A 20,536-nucleotide genomic window follows, 5' to 3' on the forward strand; every position below is an offset into this window, starting at 1 on the left:
TTAACGACTCCTGTGGGCAATCTTGACATTAGCCCGTCTTGGTTTTCCAACAACCTCACTGCCAACTCTCAGTCCCCTTTGCCAGCTCCCCCGGCACTGACCAGCTCCTAAATGCTGGAGTTTTTCAGGACTTGATCTCAAACTATACATTCACCTTAAGCAATATCGTTCATTCCTATGGCTTTAAATAGCATTTCTGTATACAACTTCAAAATGTTTATGTTGAGCTCCATACATACATACTTGCCTTGCAAACCCGGGATGTCCAAAAACTGTGCCCCTGAACATACCCCTCCCCCAGGAACCTCCATGCATTTAGCTTTTTTTTTGCTAGAAACTCCTTCTTTTTCCTCACTCACCACTTTTAAACCATCAGTACATCTGCCAAACTTCACCTGGATTCTATACCCTTCTTAACACCTCAGTCCTCACCATCATCTCACTTGGACAACCACGCCTTTCTAGTGCCATTATGAAAAATCAAGTTTATGTGTTATGTCTCATCTGTCTCTCTGAACATTTTACTTTTTCTTCTTGACACATCACAAGTTGTATCTTATATATTTACTATCTGATGTTCTGTCTTCTCTGTAGCCAGACAGTAAGCACTATAAAGGCAGTACCTATTTTACCCATCATTGTATCCCCAGCACCGAGTACAGTGCCAGGTTAGGTGAATAAGTGAATGGGTTGTATGTTTTTTCTCAAACAATTCAGGTTAGGTGAACAAATGAATGATTTGTGTATTTTTTTCTCTCCCAAAGAATTATGTTCTGTAAATGATAAAAAGCATCTTATTGGTTATGTCCCATTCAACATCTTTTTTTTTTTTAACTCTTGGCTCACTATCCCCTACAAATATATTACATTTGTTTAGTCCTGTTTGATTTATAAAATATTGCTTCCCCTTAAAGAAGATGGCTTTTCCTTTTTTTGTTTTGTTTTTGTGAATATGAAGGAGATTACTCAATTGGGCAGTAGAGATAGTCAGTAAATATTAAAATATAGGAAAATGTTCAAAACATACATAATATAGTTACAACTCATTATATGTCCAGACACAAAATGGTTTTAATTTCATCTAGCATTACTTGAGACAATACTGCCGTTTCAGACTACTACATATTTCAATAAGAATGGCAAAATGATATATTAAACAATAATTTTAAGGCTACTTTCTTATATTAAATATTGGTGGTATAAAATGATAGCAACTGTAAGATAAACTACTACACTTTGAAATGAATTCGATGTGGAGGAAATAATAAGAGTTTAAAAGGATGATTTAAAATGTGAAATGCTTTTCAAAGTATGCAATTTACTGTGGGATTTTTTTTGCATAGTTGACCTAGAGTGAACTTTTATATAACAGAAATGCAAAATGTAGAAAGATAAAGTCCCCTCAAGCAAAATCCCAAACTGGAAATCTAACATACAAAATCGGACACAAGAAATAGTGTGACATAATGATGTCAAATTATTTGGGCACTGTTTTAGGTTTTTTGATTACTAGTTAAATACTTTATCATAAATATATTTTAGTACCACTTAAATACTTTTAGTCAAAATTCTGATTTTGACAAGGATAGAACATAATACCAGAGAAATCTACTTTGAATTTTGGAAAGCTTTTTCTCCCTAAAGCAACTATTTTGAGTATGTATGATCAAAAAATGCAGTCTAAGGTGATTTATAAACAGTGGGGGGGGGGGGGGAGCAATCATTAGGTTTTCCTATTGAGGTTAAGTTCTCAATCAATATGCCCTCTTAGTCAAAAGCAAGTTTTGATTTCTGTGGTAATATGTACAAACACCTTCATTCCACATCTGTCATTTCTATTCCATCACTTTCTTTAACATAAACTACTGAACCCAAGGCTTCCTCGGAAAGAGATCCTGTGCCAGTCTCTTTATCTCTTGTAAGGTTTTCTTGGTTTGTGTCTTCTAATCTTATTTTCTTAGTGTTTTGAAATAACTGAGTCACTGGTTCCAACTTGCTTTTCTCAGTCCATTGCGTTAAGTGATCATCCACTTTTGCATCCATACACAAGGCAGATACCTGAGTAGCAGACTTACTAACAGAAAATCCCATTGGAACAGCTGAATAAATATAGTAGTGGAAATGTTTCTTCAACTTGATTGCTTCAACTTGAGCGCTTGAGGGAAAAAAAATGGAAACAAGTGAATACAGTGGGAATGTCAACCAACTTCATGGCACTGTTCGTGTTAATGGAATGTCATGGTGATGGATCCAAAAATATAAAGTAAAACATTGCTACATCTCAGTGTTTACTTTTTCTCTGTGGGAGGGATCACAGATTCTATAGATTCTTTGAAAGTGTTTTAAAAAATAATTGATCAGATTTTATGTTTCAGAACCTTTCAGGAAATAGAACTTCTCTACTTAGCCCTTTCTATCATTCTTGCTGTCAAAAATTTTAATTAACTATTAATGGGTTAAAGAAATAATTACTGAAGTCCAAACACTTTGCTAGTTGTTCTCTAAAAATTAAAGATAGCTAAACAATTATAAACATTTACCAAATAATAACACACCATCAAAATATATGAGGCAAAAACAGACAGAACTGAAGGGAGAGATAGTTCTGCACTAATAGTTGGAAACTTCAATACTCAACTCTTAATAATGGATAGAACAACCAGACAGAATACAAGAAAATATGAAAACAAATTAAAATAAGTAGATTTACCAACATATATAGAACATTCCACTCAACAACAGCAGCATACACATTCTTCTCAGTACACATGGGACATTTTCCAGGATGGACCATGTTTTAAGCTACAAGTTGGCTTTCAATAGATTTTAAAAGGTAGATATACAAAGTATCTTCTTTGATTACAGTGGGATGAAGTGAGGATTCAACAACAGAAGTAAAACAGGAAAATCCACAAATCTGTGGAAATTAAACAATACACTCTGAAACAACCAATGGATCAAATAAATCACAAGGGAAATTAGAAAATATATACAGATGAAACGAAATGAAATAAATAAAAACGCAACATAAAAATTTATGGGATGCTGCAAAATCAGTGCTAATTGGGAAATTTATAGCTATAAACACCTTAGACAAACAAGAAAGACCTCAAATTAACCTAACTTTACAACTTAAGGAACTAGAAAAAGAACAAACTAAATCCATAGTTAACAGAAGGAATTAAATAATAGAGATGAGAGCAGAGATAAATGAAATAGACACTAGAAAAATAATAGAAAAAATAAAATCTTTGAAACAAAAGTTGTTTCAAATGACAAATTAGAAATGAAAGTCAGGGACTTTACTACTAATTCTACAGAAATAAGCATTATAAGAGAGTGCTATGAATAACTACATGCCACAAAATTCTATATCCTAGATGAAATGGACAAATTCCTAGAAACACAAAACCTACCAATATGAAGTCATGAAGAAACAGAAAATCTGCCTATCTGGAGTAGCTCAGTGGTTGAGCATCGACCTGTGAACCAGGAGGTCAAGGTTCGATTCCCAATCAGGGCACATGCCCAGGTTGTGGGCTCAATCCCCTGTGGCGAGCATGCAGGAGGCAGCTGATTAGTGATTCTCTCTCATTATTGGTGTTAATATTTCTCCCTTGCCTTTCGTCTCAAGTCAATAAAAATATATATAAAAAAAGAAAAAAACAATCTGAATAGACTTATGACTACTAAGATTGAATTAATAATAATAATAAAAACTCTAAACAAAGAAAAGCTTTTCTTTTTATGCTATTGTAACATTTAAAGAATAAATCATACCAATCTTTCTCAAACTCTTTCCAAAAAATTAAAGAGGAGGGAACACTTTCTACTAGTAACTCATTCTAAGAGGCCAGCATTACCCTGATACCAAAGCCAGGCAAACACAGTGCAAGAATATTACATACCAATATCCCTTATGGACATTGATGCAAAATCATCAACAAAATACTAGCAAACCAAATACAACAGCATATTAAAAGGGTTATATATCATGACCAAGTGGGATTTATTCCTAGAATAAATGGATGATTCAACATATGAAAATTGATTAATGTAATGCACCATACCACAGAATAAAGAAAAAGAGCTACATGATTGTTTCATTTGATGCAGAAAAAGCATTTACAAAAGTCAGCACCCTTCATGATAAAAACACTCAACACTGGAAAAAGAAGGAAACTAAATAAAAACTATATATGAAAAAGTCATAGCGAATATCATATTCAATGGAGAAAGTGTTTCCTCTAAAATCAGGAATAAGGCAAGGATGCCCACTTTTGCCACTTCTATGCAACATAATACTGGAAGTTCTAGCAGAAAGAAAAGGCATACTAATTGGAAAGGATGAAATAAAATTATCTGTCTTCACAGATAATTTGATCTTATATGTAGAAAACTCTTAAAGATTCCACACACAAAAATTGTTAGAATAAATGAATTCAGCAAAGTAGTAGGATACAAAGTTAACATGGTTAACAAAAACCAGTTGCATTTCTATACACTAACAATGAACCTGAAAAGGAAATTAATAATGCAATTTCAGCCCTAGCTGGTTTGGCTCAGTGGATAGAGCTTTGGCCTACGGACTGAAGGGTCCCAGGTTTGATTCTGGCCAAGGGCACATGCCTGGGTTGCAGGCTTGATCCCCAGTGTGGGGCATGCAGGAGGCAGCTGATCAATGCTTCTCATCATTGATATTTCTGTCTCCTCCCTTCCTCTCTGAAATCAATAAAAAAAAAACCTCCTTTACAGTGGCATAAATACAATAATAAAATACTTAGAAATTAACCAAGGAAGTTAATCCAAAGATTATGACTGTCCAATAAGAACATGAAAGATGCCCACCAGACAGACTGGATGGAGCACTGCGTAGAGTCCTCACAAAGTTATTGGTTCTGTAAGGGAGCCAAAACAGCCCTAGGTAAAGACTGTTTTGGACCTAACAGCTTAAAAGCAAGCTTCTAAAGCAGCAGTGTCCAATAGAACTATTTTCAATGATTATCCAATATAGTAGCCAGTAGCTGCGTGTGTACATTTGAAATGTACATGATACAAATGAGGAACTAAAGTTTAACTTCTACTTAATTTTACTGGCATAAATTCAAATAGGCATTTGTAGCTAGTGGTTACTATTTTCGATAGGGCAGCTCTAAAGGATCAAACTGTCTCCAAGTAAATGTAGCATCTCAGAACAAAGCCTAAATATACTTAAACACAAAAACCTCCAGCACCTAACAATGTAAAATCTGCAATGTCTGGTAGGCAATAAAAAGTTATGAGCTATGGAAACAAGCATAAAAATATGAATGATAAATAGAAAAAAATTAGTTGACAGAAACATACCTAGGAATGACACAAATGATAGAATTAGTATGCAAGGATCTTAACAGCCATGTTAATATATATTCCACATTTCCAAGAAGGTAGAGCAAAGTGTGAGCATGACGAGGTAAGAAATGGAAGTTACTAAATGAAAATCTACTTGATGTGAAAAAAAATTCCATTGTGGATGGGATTAACACCGCCAAAGAAAAGAATAGTGAACTTGAATATATATCATAGAAACTAATTAAAAAAACAATACACAGAGCCTCAAGCAGCTTAACATATGTGCAATTGGAGCCTCCAGTTTTTTTTGTTTTGTTTTTTAGGCGACCAGGGGCCGGAACAAAAAAAAGGCAACATATCGATTTTTCTTAGTAAAGTTTGTGAAATGATAGAGAAACTAAGGGAGTAGAAAACTCAGACCTTAGCATTGGCAGTGGAGTGTGTCAGAAGGAAGATCGCAGAGGTACTGTGAACGGGTTAATTGGGGCAGGATGGAGCCCTGACCACTCTGGCTTTTCATTGAGGGAAGAATATTTTTACTTTCTTGGGCTGGGGAAGAAATTAATAGTCCTTAATATTTTTTTTTTGAAAAGGAAAACCTTCACATCCTGGTTTGACCATAAAGTGATCTTTTCTCTACATTATTTCCTTAATTAGGTATAATTATATTTCAGAGGAAACGTACCTCTTGGGACCTCTGACTTCTTTATCTAAAATAGCAGCAACACTCAATTTAATTTTTTAGTATCTTGCTATACTTACAAAGTATAAGATATGGCAAAATAAATGCTACAAAATATGAGAAAATGTAACAGCACACACGATGAAAAAAGTCAGAGCAGAGAATGGAAAAATATATGGCACTTATTTAAATGTACTTCTATGAAGAAATTTGTTCTAACATAAAATTTGTTTATGCTCTGCAATAATATATAATGGGAAGAAATGTGTACTTACCTGGCAAAAACAGGCACTGTTAGTCTCTTCAAATGTGAGATTACTTTTGAAATACACAGGCCAATACTAAATCAAGATAATCAGAGCACAGCTTTAAAAACCTAGTTATCTATTTCATCTGTGGAAAAGACAGGGAGATAAAGCCACCATTAAAGTTCAGAAACCTGCGGGTTATTTGAGAAAGGTGGGACATATTAAACATTAAGAAACATAAAGACATTTTTTTTTTTCAAGCTGGGCTCCCGATTCAACTCTGAGTGGACCGTGCAAGGCTGACCGAGGCCGCGGGTCTGCAGGCTCCCCAGACTGCAGGCCACCGGTGCTCACCCAACAGGCCGGCTCCTTCCCTGGGTGCTGCTGCAGGACCCGACCTGGGAGGCTTCCCCAAACCACCCGACTGCGGCAGGAGAGCGCGCTGACCTCCCAGCGCCCCAGAGCAGCTCTGGGGAATAACGAGTTCACTGAACGTGGGTCCCGAGTGATGCTTGATCTCTGGGAAAAGTGCTTCAAAGCCGGAGCATCAAAGAAGCAGGTGTTGCAGAGCTTTGGGAAGGTGGCCGAAGGACGCACAGGCCTGCGCATGCGCGTCCCTTCCAGCGCGGTGGCCGCGGCGAGTCCAGTATTAAGAACTAAGTGATGGAAAGGCGTTAGCGGCTGGTTACTAGGAGACGGGACGCTGGGGGGCGGGGGACGGAGCGGCTCTGCGCGGGCGTGAGCCTGCGCGGCTAGGCTGGACCGGGAGAAGGCCCTTTGCCTCGGCACCTGTGAGGACTGGAAAGTGGGTCCACGCGTGGCTATGTGCGTGGGTGCGCGCGCAGGTCTCGTAGTCCCCACGAGAGGGGGGGGTGGAGCCCGGTACGCGTGCGCACAGGGACTGAGGGCCCGCGGCTCTGAGGCGGAGCGAACGAGTAGAGGCGGAGGACAAGCCCGGCTCAGGTAGAGCGTGAAGGCGGGGCCAACCGCCCCCGCCCCCTTCTCGCTGGGTCCGGTCCTCCTCCGCCTGCACCGGGGCGGGGCCGGGTCGATTTGGGGTGGGAAGGGAGGGAGAGGGGCGGAGGATGGAGAGGGGCGGAGGATGGAGAGGGGCGGAGGATGGAGATGGGCGGAGGATGGAGATGGATGGAGGATAGAGATGGGTGGGATCTGGATCCCAGGCGGAGGCGGGGCCTGGCAGTCGCGGGTTGAGCTCCGAGGACGGCAGGCAGAGACTGCGGGGGTGAATTTGGAGCTCCCGGTAGAAGCCGCGGTGAGGCGGCCGTGGGCGTACAGCAGCTTCTGGGCCGGAAGGCCCCTGAGAGGGCAGCTGCCGGAGGGAGTGTGTGGCGGGGGTCGGCAGCGGAGGGTGACTCCGAGGTAGAGCTGCGGTGGGGGCGGTTGCAGGCAGAGTTGCGGGCCGGGGCAGCCCTCCGGGAGCAAACTGCTCCTGGTGCCCTTTCTTAGGGGTTTAGCGTGGAGCCCAGTTCCTTTGGTGACCGCTTCGCTTCTTGCAGAAGCTCTCCGCTTGGATGTTGGGGTGGAGGGTGAGAGACGGGGACTGTTCGGTTTAGAAGCGCTCGGGAGAGGAGCAGAGGAATTTGCAAGTCAGATTGTGAATGCAACCTGGCTTATCCTGACTCCTATAAGACCTTGGGAGGCAGAGCCGAGATGACAAAGGCATTTGCATGAAAATCTCATAATTTCAGTAGAAATTGTACACAGGAAAGGCAGGGTAAGCTGGCTTTTGTTTGAAAAAGTAGTTGAGACAAATTGATACCTAAATACGTGTAGGAATACCTTTTTTTCCCCTTTAAATAGTCAAGACTCGCGGCTTCAGGAAAAGTTTACAAAGATGACGGCATCCCGGAGTTTTCCTTGTTCCATGCATGCCTTTATATCTCAGAGTATTCGGTGTTTTAAATGTCCTCTACTGGCATTTCAACTACACTGTGTGTGTGTGTGTAATTCCTGTAAGGAAATAAAATAACATGCGATTTTAAGTAGAAGAAAATAGGTTAGTTATAATATATGTGTCACGCTATTCAAATCTGCCTCCAGGATAAAACTGATTTTTGTTTGCATTTTAATTAATGAATGAACTACATCGGTCTTAATTGGTGGGAGATGATTCAAAAGGTACATCAATGAAATACTAATTTATTATTAATATTTAATAATAAACTTTGATGACATTATTTAATGGCAGCTTCCCAGGTATATCTTATTTTATTTTATGGAAAAAAAAATCATTGCTTTAGACCAGCATATAATCAGTTGTAGAGATTTTCTGGACTCTCCGTCTTCTTTTTAGTTGCTTAGTACAGTTTGTTTTAGGTAATTTGCTTTAAAGTACTCCAGATACAGAAGCAGTTAGAGCACATGTCATTTATTCCCTTTTCTCATCACACGCCCTTCTCCCAGATGCAGGCACTCTGATAGGCACTTCCTCGCTTTTCCTTATAGTTCTTCCCTCTTTGTATGTGAACATGCACATCCTAGTTTGGCTTGTTTCTGAACTTTATATAAATGGAATTTTATTAAGTATTTCTTTGCATTGTGTTCCTTTATTCGACTTTTTTTTTAATTAAATTTATTAGGGAGCCATTGGTCAACATGAACATTCAGGTGTGGGTTTCTGTTACAGGATCTGTCTATTGCACCATGTGCCCACTGTTAGAGTGGCCGAGGGAAGAATGCACGAGGCCGAAAGGGGTCAAGAATTATACATTTATTGTTAACATCTGCTCGCAGGAGAGCTGAGACCAAAATGGCATCAGTGGGGCAGGGTAGGGGGAGCAGGGTATTTATGTCTCTTGTAAAGGTCAGACCAGGTGCAGGTGGGGGTCAGGTGTAGATCATCCACTGGAAAGTGGGTGAGGCAGTTTACAGGAAACTGAAGGCTGTTAATCATGAAACCTATAATGAGACTAACAGGAAAATCACCGGGAGGGGCTCTTGCCAAGCCGTGTATAATGGAGCACAAGAATGCCTAACACCCACCACCCAGAGTCAAATCTTCTCCTGGGACCTCCTTCCCCCTCCACCTCCTTCCCTCCAGCAACCACCACACTGCTCTTTATGTTCACAAGTGTCCATTTTACATCCCACATATGAGTGAAGTCAGCTTTTGCTGTCTGACTTATTTCACTTAGCTTAATGTTCTCAAGGTCCATTCATGTTGTTGCACATGGCGATATTTCATCCTTTCTTATGGCTGAGGAGCATTCCACTGTGTATATGTACCACATCTTTCTCCACTCCTCTATCACAGGACACTTGGTTGATTTCCATGTCTTGGCTACAGTGAATAATGCTGCAATGAACATAAGGGTGCATATATCTTTGCGCATAAACGATTTTGAGGATTTCGGATATATACCCAGGAGAGGAATTGCTGGGTCGTATGGTAGCTCTATTCTCAATTTTTTGAGGGATCGCCAGACTGCTTTGCATAGTGGTTGTACCAGTCTACATTCCCACCAGCAGTGGATGAGAGTGCGCTTTTTCCCACAACCTCTCCAACACTTATTGCTTGTCTTGTTGATAATGGCCAATCTAACAGGTATGAGGTGGTATCTCATTGTAGTTTTGATTTGCATTTCCCTAATTGTCACTGAGGTTGAACATCCTTTTATATATCTACTAGAGGTGCACGGATTCATGCACCAGTGAGGTCCCTCGGCCTGGTCTGCGGGGATCAGGCCAAAACCAGCTCTCTGATATCCCCTAAGGGGTTCCGGATTGCAAGGGACCCCACCAGTGCCTGATTGGGGCCAGGGAGGGACTGAGGGAGGGCTCCAGGGCGTGACTGGCCTGTCTCACCCAGTCCCAATTGGCTGGACCCCAGCAGCAAGCTAACCTACTGGTCAGAGCGTCTGCCCCCCTGGTGGTCAGTGCATGTCATAGCGACTAGTTGAACATCGAATGAATAGTCGGACACTTAGAATATTAGGCTTTTATTATATAGGATTGGCTGTTCATATGGCTTCTTGGGAGAGGTGTACATTTTTAGCTCCTCTGCCCATTTTTTGATTGGATTGTTTGGTATTGAGTTTTATTAGTTCTTTGTATATTTTGGAAATTAAACCTTTGTCAGAGCTACTATTTGCAAATATCATCTTCATCTGGTGGGCTGCCTCTTTGTTTTGTTGTCAGTTTCTTTGGCTGTGCAGAAGCTTTTTAGTTTAATACAGTCCCATTCATTTATTTTTGCCTTTCCTTCTCTTGCTTTTGGGGTCAAGTTCATAAAATGTTCTCTATGACCAAGGTCTATAAGTTTGGTACCTATATTTTCTTCCCTGTAACTTATTATTTGGGTCTTATATTTAGGACTTGGATGCATTTTGAATTAATTTTTGTACACAGGGACAAACTGTAATCCCGTTTCATTCATTTGCATGTGGCCTTCCAGTTTTCCCAGCATCATTTATTTACTTATTTTTAATTAAAAAAATACTTTTATTGATTTCACAGAAAAAGAGAGAGGGGGAGAGAGAGAGAGAGAGAGAGAGAGAAACATCAGTGATGAAAGAGAATTATCTATTATTGGCTGCCTCCTGCATGCCCACACTGGGACTGAGCCTGCAATCCAGTCATGTACCCCGACCTGGAATTGAACTGCAACCTCCTGGTTCATAGGTCAATGCTCAACCATTGAGATACACTGGCTGGGCACCAGCACCATTTATTGAAGCGACTATCTTTACTCCATGTGTGTGTCTGGCTAAATGGATATTGTATCTTACCAAATGCCTTTTCTGCATCTATTGATAAGATCATATGTTTTATATCCTTCCTTTTGTTAATGTGGTATATTACATTGATTGATTTGCATATGTTGAACCACCCTTGTGCCCCTGAAATGAGCCCAACTTCTCCATAAATATTGTGTCAATTTATGCTGCCACCAGTGATATATAAGAATGCTGTTATATACCCAACTATTTTATCTTTGCCAATAGTGACGATTAAACTATGGTATTCAGTGTTGTTTTAATTTGTATTCTTCTAAATGGTGAGATTGAATATTTTTAAATCGATTTAAAATCCATATATATGAAATATACATATCTTTGCCAATTTTTCTACTAGGGTATTTCTTTTCCTTTTTTATTTTAGGATTTATTTATATATTAGGGAAGTCAGCCCTTTGTGATATGGGTAGCAAACATTTTTGTTAGTATACAAAAGCAAGAATAAATAGATAGTGAATGGTGACCATATTGGAAAACACAGGCCTAGCGGTAGACTATTTAATTTGCTGCTGACCCAGTATTTCCTTAGTAGAGTGATTACCAAGAGGATGGGATGGGGTATGTATTTTTTTAAACACATGTTTAATATTATAGTTTTATATTTGAAAAACACACAAAAAAAGTTTTATAACATAAAATTTTAAGTAAGTAAAGCTTGCTGAAATCTTCTTTGCTGGTGTGACAAGGTTAAAAACAATTGAAAATGTATCTAAGAATGTTGTTAATTTTTAAAACTTGTGAGAAATCACAAGGTTGTTTTATTATTTATTATTATTTTTACATTAAATATATTTTATTTATTTATTTTAATCTCCATTGTTGAAAGTAATTCATGTCTCCCCCCCCCCCCCATTGACCTCTTCTAGACTGCCCCTGTCCCCGCCTCAGTCCTTCCTTAACTGTGTGCCTCAGTATTATGCCCATTCTTTCCACTAGGTTACCAACAAAGAACATGATTTTGATCTAGAAACTCCAGTTTCTGAAACTGTAAAACACCAGAATACTCTCAGGCTAGAACAAGAAGTCAGAAATCAAGATAAATTCATCTCTACACTGAAATTACAGGTTACATTTAATTTATATATGTATTTCTCGGAATTAATTTGGACTCGGGTGTATTTTAAATTAAGGAGAATAAATATTAATTCAGTGCTAGTTTTATGATTTTTTATAGGTCTAAAATAACTTCATTTTCATCTTAACCATTTTGATACACATAGATTCAGAGTCAGTGAGTGCAAACTATGTGCCAAGTGTTATATTAGGTGCTTTCAAGTACATAATCTTACTTCATCCCAGCCTTGTGAAACAGTGATGCTACTTCTGTTTTTACAGACATGGAAGCTGAAGTTCCAAGAGGTTAAAGAATTATGATACTGGAGTAATGAGCGATAGAGCTAGGATTCCTCTGCACTCCCAAGTTAGCTAGGATTTGAACCCAGATCTCTGAACTGCAAGTTCGGTATTGTTTCTCTTCTCCTGGTGCCTGATCTGTGGTGTAGCTCTTAATACATGCCATTTAAGGAAACGGCTTCTTCTAGGAAGAAAGAGTAGACTTATTTTTCCCTACTAAGTACAGCTAAAAACCGTGAACATTATGTATAAAACAAATAGAACAGTGAGAGGTAAGAAGAAGAAAGTCTGGCTAGGGACCTCAACATACAATGAATGACACATTAGTGAGTTTCTGGATTTTCTTTTTGCTCCATATAGTCCAGACAGAGTGCTGGAAAAACTGGCCCTCAAAACAATAGGTGCAGACAAAGATATCAGAAAAGCTGTCTTTTTCTTTAGCCAGAGGACTCGGAAAGGGACAGCCTAGCAAGGCAGACTAGTTTTAGACAATAACTGCCTGCCCTAAGCAACACAATGGAAAAAACTATTCCTGCCAGCAAGGGCTCCGTAAAGAAACAGGCTGTAATAAGGAGCTCCAGCTGCACCTCATAGTCCTCCCCAACCCCTGCCAACTTCTCCATCCCGACAAGGAGGTATCAAAGAAGAAGGCTGAGCTGAGAACTAAAACTTTTGTGCCCACAAGGCTGTAAGGGAAGTTCCCAACTCCGTACTGCCAGTGGAAACGACATGGGGAGCCTACACATCTACCCCCAACTGGTAGTAAGAGGTGTCAGAGGAGACATAATGCAGAGTTGGGGCTTTTACCACGACCCAATAGTAAGCTCACGCACCCACAGTGGCTGTGGAGGACTCGTCAGAGCAGTAACGAGGCATCTCTGTTCTTCCTAGCTGTTGTGGTTCAGGCCCAGTGAGGAGCCTGAACTTCCATCCCCGCCTAGCAGTAACAAGGAGCCCACCTTTCTAGGTGCTCCTGAAAGCCAGAGGTAGAAATTGGACTTCCATCCCACCCAGCAGAACAAGGCAGCGTCCCTCTTTTCTAGCTGGAGCAGTGTCACGGGAGGCTTACTAAAACACAAGAGCCAAATGGAAAGTTTGGAAACAACTAAGTTATTCTTCAATAAGCGAATGGATAAACAAACTGTGGTACATCCATACAATGGAACTATAAAAATAAATGAGTTATCAAGCCACAAAAAGATGTAAAGGAACCTTGAAAGCATATTGCTTGGTGAAAAAAAAAGCCAATATGAAAAGGTTACATACCCTGTGATTCCAACTTTCTGACCTAGAAAAGGTCTCTATGTTTTATCTCTTAGGTCTTTGCTGAGATTTTCTGGTTTCTTTTGTGTGTCTGAGGCATGCCCAAAATTACTTGCTGAAGCATTTATAAGATGGCCGAGTTAAAATCCTTGTCAGATAAGTGTAATATCTAAGTCATCTCTGTGTTGGCATATCTTGATTGTATTTTCTCACTGAAATTGAGATCTTCCAGATTCTTGGGATGAGGAATGATTTTATTTAAATTGAAACTGCTACTCTAAGGCTCTGGCTCTTGTCCTAAGGGACCTTGGAGACAGCCTTTTCCAGTGGACACTCCTGTCTGACCTCATGCTGTTCCCAATCTATATGGGTGCTTTTGGAAAGCCCCAGGGCACAGTGACCAGGGTGCATATTGGCCAAGTCATGTCCATCATCACCACGCTGCAGAATAAGAAGCATGTGAATGAGGCCCTACACAGGGCCAAGGTAAAGTCCACATCTCCAAGAAGTGAGGCTTTACTAAATTGAATGTGGATAAATTTGAATACAATTAGATGAGGGACTTAGCAATTTTAGATGCTTCTTAAAGACTGAGATTTTTTTCTTTCATATTTTTACATCTTCCAGAGAGTACTAAAACAGTGCATTGAATATAGCAGGTGCTCAATAAATGTTTGTTAAATACACAATGAGAAGCAAATACTATAGAGAAGGATCTCTGTGCCATTACTTTATCTCATAGATACTTCTTTTATGGCACTTAAAATATTTTATTGGTGTTTTCCCAAGTAAACAATAAATTCTCTGAAGGCAGATACCTAACCTAGCTTTGTATCTTTGGAATTTAGCATAGTTCCTGACGTATAATCATTGTTCAGTGGGTCTCGTACCTATATTTTTCCCTTTAAAGGCATTTGGATGTCTTTGTGATAGGAAGGTCTTTTCTTCATCCCTTGATGGTTTGATAGTGGGCTGGAAAGGAAAGATGTGGTCTTCCGTATTAGTCACAAATATTTGATTTGGTATTTAGCTTACTCAAGTAAGTTATTGATGCATTCAAAAGGACTTTTCTAAACAGCTAACATATTTTGGTAACAAGCAGAAATTTAGTTATAAGGAAGGTCTAATTGATGATACTAATTATTAAAATGAAATCTTAAGACTGTGGTTTCTTTTTTACAGATATAAATATTTGACAATTTTTCTAATAGCTGGTTAAAAATAAAAAGTAATTAAGTTCTTTTTTAATTAAACTCTAAATAGTCTTTAAAGATATAGCTATAAACCTTTAGATTTTATTTTAGTATATTTTTTCAAACAGGGAAAATAGTCACATGGCACAAAATTCATAAAGCAGAAAATGATATATAGTTCAGTCTCTTTGCCAGGGAAGCAAACCTGCCTTTCTGATGCCAGTCACCTGTTTGTTCTCAGAGGGAAGCCAAGGACATATTTTAATATGATTATTTTCTTTCTAATGATAACAGATTGAAGATCTCAACCAGACAAATCATGGCTTGGAAGATACGTTAGGAAACTCTTGGATAGTGAGGAGGTGGTAAGCAGTCAAATAGACAATTTAACGAGCCACAATGAGCAACTTTGTAAAGAATTGATTAAAATTGACCAACTAGCAGAGCAACTAGAAAAAGAGAAAGTTTTGTGGTGGATATCCTCAATAAGGAACTTGAAGAAGCAAAGGTATTAGATTTACCACTGATAGGTTTAAAAAAATTGATGTATAATTGACATATAACATTATATTAGTTTTAGGTATACAACATAATGATTCTCTTCTCTCTCTCTCTCTCTCTCTCTCTCTCTATATATATATATATATATATATGTATGTATATGTATATGTATATGTATATGTATATATGTATATATGTATATATATATTTCATATATATAGTGAAATGACCATAATCATTCTAGTTAATATCTGACTACTGATGAAGATTTTAATTCTACTTTAAACAACATGTAATTATTAAATGCACTGGAAAAAGTGACATTCTCATGCCATTTGAAAGTTTTTTAGATTTGATATTATATTTAAACTAGAGGCCCAGTGCACGAAATTCGTGCACGGAGGGGGGTTGTACTTCAGCCCAGCCTGTACCCTCTCCAATATGGGACCCCTTGAGGGCAGTCGGACATCCCTCTCACAATCCAGGACTGCTGGCTCCCAACTGCTTGCCTGCCTGCCTTCCTGATTGCCCCTAACCGCTTCTGCATGCCAGCCTGATAACCCCCTAACCACTCTGCTGCCAGCCTGTTTGCCCCCAACTTCCCTCCTCTGCCAGCCTGGTCACCCCTAACTGCCCTCTCCTGCAGGGTTGATCACCTCCAACTGCCCTCCCTTGCAGGCTTGGTCCCTCTCAACTGCCCTCCCTTGCAGGCAGGGTGCCTCCCAACTGCCCTCTCCTGCTGGCCATCTTGTGTCCACATGGGGGCAGGATCTTTGACCACATGGGGGCAGCTATATTGTGTATTGGAGTGATGATCAATCTGCATATTACTCTTTTATTAGATAGGATAGAGGCCTGGTACAGGGGTGGGGGCCAGCTGGTTTGCCCTGAAGGGCGTCCCGGATCAGGTGGGGGTTCCCTTGGGGCGTGGGGCGGCCTAAGTGAGGGGCCTGTGGTGGTTTGCAGGCTGGCCACACCCCCTGGCAACCCAAGCGGAGGCCCTGGTATCTGGAATTTATTTTCCTTCTACAATTGAAACTTTGTAGCCTGGGGCGGCAGCCATTTCTGTGGCAGTTAATTCACCTTCTACAATTGAAACTTTGTAGCCTTAAACGGGTGAGCCCGGCCAGGGTGTGCGGAAAGCTTTGCTTCCCCTGTTGCCACCAGCAACCCTGGCCTACTCTCTCAAGCTCCATTCTGCCGCCATTTGTTTGAATTTGTTTACCTTCTATAATTGAAACTTTGTAGCTTGAGTGAAGGCTTAGGCCTGGCAAGGGCAGGCAGAAAGCTTGGCTTCCTCTGTTACCTAGGAAACCTTGCTCTCTGTGGCTGTAGCCATCTTGGTTTGGGTTAATTTGCATACTCGCTCTGATTGGATGGTGGGCGTGGCTTGTGGGTGTGTTGGAGGTATGGTCAATTTGCATATTTGTCTATTATTAGATAGGACTAGAGACCTGGTGCACAAATTCATGCATGTGTGGGGTCCCTCAGCCTGGCCATCGATCGGGGCCGATCAGGGCTGGCCGGTCAGGGGGAGGGACTGTGGGAGGTTTGCCGGCCTCAGGAGGTTGGCTGTGGGAGTGCACTGACCACCAGGGGGCAGCTCCTGCATTGAGCATCTGCCCCCTGGTGGTTAGTGAGTGTCATAGTGACTGGTCGACCATTCGGTCGCTTAGGCTTTTATATATATAGATATCTGTTCTGGGATTAAATTATATTGTGTCTTACATTTTATTTCTTTTTAAAATTTTTGCTAAGATAATTTCCTAAGTAAGATGTAGTAATGATAAAAACTTCAAGCAATAAGAATGTTCTGTATACAGAACATTTCTCTTCCTCCCTAATCCTTCTCTCTGCACAGATGGTTACCAATATGATACATATATTTCTATTCTTTTGTGTGTGTGTGTGTGTTCACACCCAAAATATATTTTATACTTGAGAAAAAGATTTTTAAATCAAAGTTGTATATTTCTAGGTAGTCATAGTTGCCAATCTTTTGATTGTTTTATTCCTTTGAGGTTCTTTCTCTCTTTTTAAAATTTGAATAAACTTTATTTTTTAGAGCAGTTTTAAATTCATAGCAAAACAAAGCAGAAGGTACAGAGATTTCCCATATACTTCCTGCCCCATACATGCATAGCTTCTCCTATCATCAACATCCCCCACCAGAGCAGTACATTTGATACAATTGATGAGCCTCTGTTGACACGTCATTATTACCCAGCATCCACAGTTAACATTAAGGTTCACTCTTGGTGTTGTCCATTCTGTGGTTTTAGACAAGTGTAAAATGACATTTATCCACCATTATACTATCAAACAGAGTAGTTTCACAGCCCTAAAAATCCTCTGTACTTCACCTCATTTTGATTCTTGTTTAGGAAGGCCTTCTTACTTCCAGAAACTATTTTCTAGTTTTCTTTTAATACTTTTTTAAAAATATATTTTTATTGATTTTAGAGAGGAAGGGAGAGGGAGAAAGAGATTGAAACATCAAAGATGAGAGAGAATCATTGATTGGCTGCCTCCTGCATGCCCCCTACTGGGGATCGCGCCCACAACCTGAGCATGTGCCCTTGACTGGAATTGAACCTGGGACCCTTTAGTCCGCAGGCTGACGCTTTATCCACTGAGCCAAACCAGCCAGGGCTCTTTTAATACTTTTTAATAATTTTTTAAAAGTGTTAATCCTCTGGCATTTCTTTTTGTTCTATGAGTTTGGGTTAACTAGTCCTTTCTTTAGTCACTGATTTGAAGTGCCATTTTAGCAGCTACTGAATTCACATATGTGTGTGGATAAAAATTCTGTACTGTTTGGTTTTATTGATTCATGTGCCATTACCACCTTATTTTAATTGCTGTAACTCTGACATTTTGATAACATTTTATTTCTTGATTGAGTTTTAGTACTCTGCCGTGAAATTTAGAAACTGAGGATTTCAACACTATTATAAAATGGAGACAGTTTCATTTCTCATTGCTGATGGTTTATAAGGAAGACACAAGAGTGGATTTTAAAGCTGAAAAGCAACCTATTGAATTTTTAATGTGCTTATTTGACTTGATTTCATTAGGCTCCAAATTAGTAAATGTGTCTGTAATAAGGTAGTTTCCCCCAAAGCTAATTGTCATTACATGTTATTTCTTAAACATCCTTTTAATATACTACTGGTAGCATATGATAAAGCACTTAATTAAATGATTAGGCTGAGAACATGAGTGTTACTGAAGGTATTATTTGTTACAGTAATATAAGAGCCCAGTTAATGAACTTGAGGATGGTGTTTATATGCAATAACCTCATTTATTTAGAAAGGATAAGTAAGTTTATCTTATTTAAAAGTCTGGATAATGGTGTATTTAAATATGTGAAGTTTACTACTTTAATATAAGGACACAGTCTTTTTTAACAATGGTGCCTTGAGGAGGTTCTTAGAACTACTAGAGAGAGTAGTGAATGATATGCTTTTAACTTGTGAATTTTATTTATCTTGTCATGGATGCTACTAAAGTATTTGAAGGACATTGAAAAGCAGCTTGAGGGATACAAGATGGCTGCAGCTTAGCTGGAGACTGCGTGCAACTGCTCCCAGCACAGTACAGAGCAATCAACTTGAAAAACTTGAAGTGTAGCTGATCTGAAATATTATATCTCAGGAGCACTGAAGAAGCCGAAGAGAGAATGGTAAGAGGAGCAGAGACATGGAAAGGGAAAGCCCCTCTCGAGCAGGGGTGGCGACTGAGAGGCCAGAGGGATATTGCAGCTGGAAAGCTTCCTCTGCCTGGGAGTGTGGGGTCTCAACCCCACACAGGGCTCCCCAACTCAGAATGAGAGACAGGAAGAAGAGCCCGTGAAGCGTTGGGCAAAGGGAGTCGGGGAGATTCTGTCTGCCTGGGAGACTTGGACCTCGCCTTCTAAGTGAAGAAGTGCTCCTGTTGTTAGCAGCCCCAACCAGAGGAGTTTGCTCTAGACTCCAACTGCTGCACCGTGAAGAAGTCTGTGGGCTGCACCCAGCAGTAACTTGGAGACCCTCTATTTTCTGGGAAGGCATTGGGCAGAGCCCTAGTCAGTGACTAAACTGTATGGATTGGGGGAGAAATGGAACAGTCTCTCCCACCTTGAGTACAAGGTCAGAGTAGGTTCCCCCACCTGCGGAACCACCATTCTTGCCCCGTCCTGTAGGGGACAGGGGAGCAGTGCAGGTCTGGGATTTTTGGCCTGCACTGAAGGGTTCAGAGCCCAAGCAGAAGTGGGAATTTGGGCCCTGCTTCACTGAGAACAGCCACATGGAGAGATCAGAGTTGCATGCAGAGCTGATTTTCTGCTTGGTTTAGTGGCGCAGGGTCATTGTTGCCGTGCAGAGCTGGGATTTTTGGACTGTCTACTGGGGAGGCTTCTGTCAGGGAGACAGATGGAACTAGAGTTGGAGACTGTGGCTGAGACAGGAGTTTGGCTTTGAAGCAGGGACTAATTTCCCCTCACTGAGTGCCTGGCTGTGTAATCCCCAAGCAGGTGACGTACTAGCCCGAGCGAGGCTCGCCTAGGTTAATCCTACAGACCTTTTTCAGAAGGCTCTGTAGGAAGACCAGGTAACCTTCCCCAGGGAAGAGGCAGAATAGGTGACAGGTGGATGGGATCTCAGGGAACCTCTGTCTGACCACAGATATGCCCTGACCTCTAAGCTTAAAGAAGCCAACCCATTACACAAATTGAACCCCCCAACCCTACTACCACCCCCACCTCCGCTTCCACCCCCGGTCTAGTAGACACAGACACAAACAGAAAACAGAGTGATAGCTATAGACAGGTAGCCCAAGGCCAGTTACACACAATGTCCAGCAGTGACCTTTATCTGAAACCCACCCAAGAGGACCCAGAATCAACACAACTAGTGTTGGGCTTCAGACCACACCAGAGCTGACCCAACTAGACACACAAATGGCACACACAAAGAGGGATCTCAGGCTCCAGACCCTCGGGGAACAACCTCACCTGAGGGGGAAGGGGGCAGTGCCTGCACAGCGTCTCATACCTGGTGATCAGGTTTACCTCTGTAGACAACCAGATTGAAGAGTTAATGATTGTGCTGCTGAGCCCAACAAGACATGTCAAGACTGCACCTGCACAGCAGTTTACATGCCATAGTTGGGTTGAGACTCAGCCAGCCTGACAGTTGATCCCACCCATGAATGGGCCAAGAGCAA

At 40.5% G+C, this 20,536-nt stretch overlaps 1 protein-coding gene across 2 annotated transcripts; it reads right to left on the reverse strand.

Moving 5' to 3' along the window:
- Nucleotides 1-935: 935 nt before the first annotated feature.
- LOC307093239 (uncharacterized protein C2orf15) lies at nt 936-6,846 on the reverse strand. 2 transcript variants are annotated; one of them, XM_079761167.1, is made up of 3 exons: nt 6,709-6,846; nt 6,289-6,406; nt 936-2,155 (listed from the first exon to the last, which is right to left on the reverse strand). In XM_079761167.1, exon 3 carries the CDS (start codon nt 2,089-2,091, stop codon nt 1,816-1,818), a length of 276 nt encoding a protein of 91 aa, XP_079617293.1. In that variant the 5' UTR covers nt 2,092-2,155; nt 6,289-6,406; nt 6,709-6,846; the 3' UTR covers nt 936-1,815. The 2 variants fall into 2 exon arrangements, with proteins under 2 accessions (XP_079617293.1, XP_079617294.1); XM_079761168.1 differs by having other exon boundaries at nt 6,616-6,728.
- Between the last annotated feature and the right edge of the window lie 13,690 nt (nt 6,847-20,536).

Source organism: Cnephaeus nilssonii (genome assembly GCF_951640355.1).
Source record: "Cnephaeus nilssonii genome assembly, chromosome: 21".
Lineage (NCBI taxonomy): Eukaryota > Metazoa > Chordata > Mammalia > Chiroptera > Vespertilionidae > Cnephaeus > Cnephaeus nilssonii.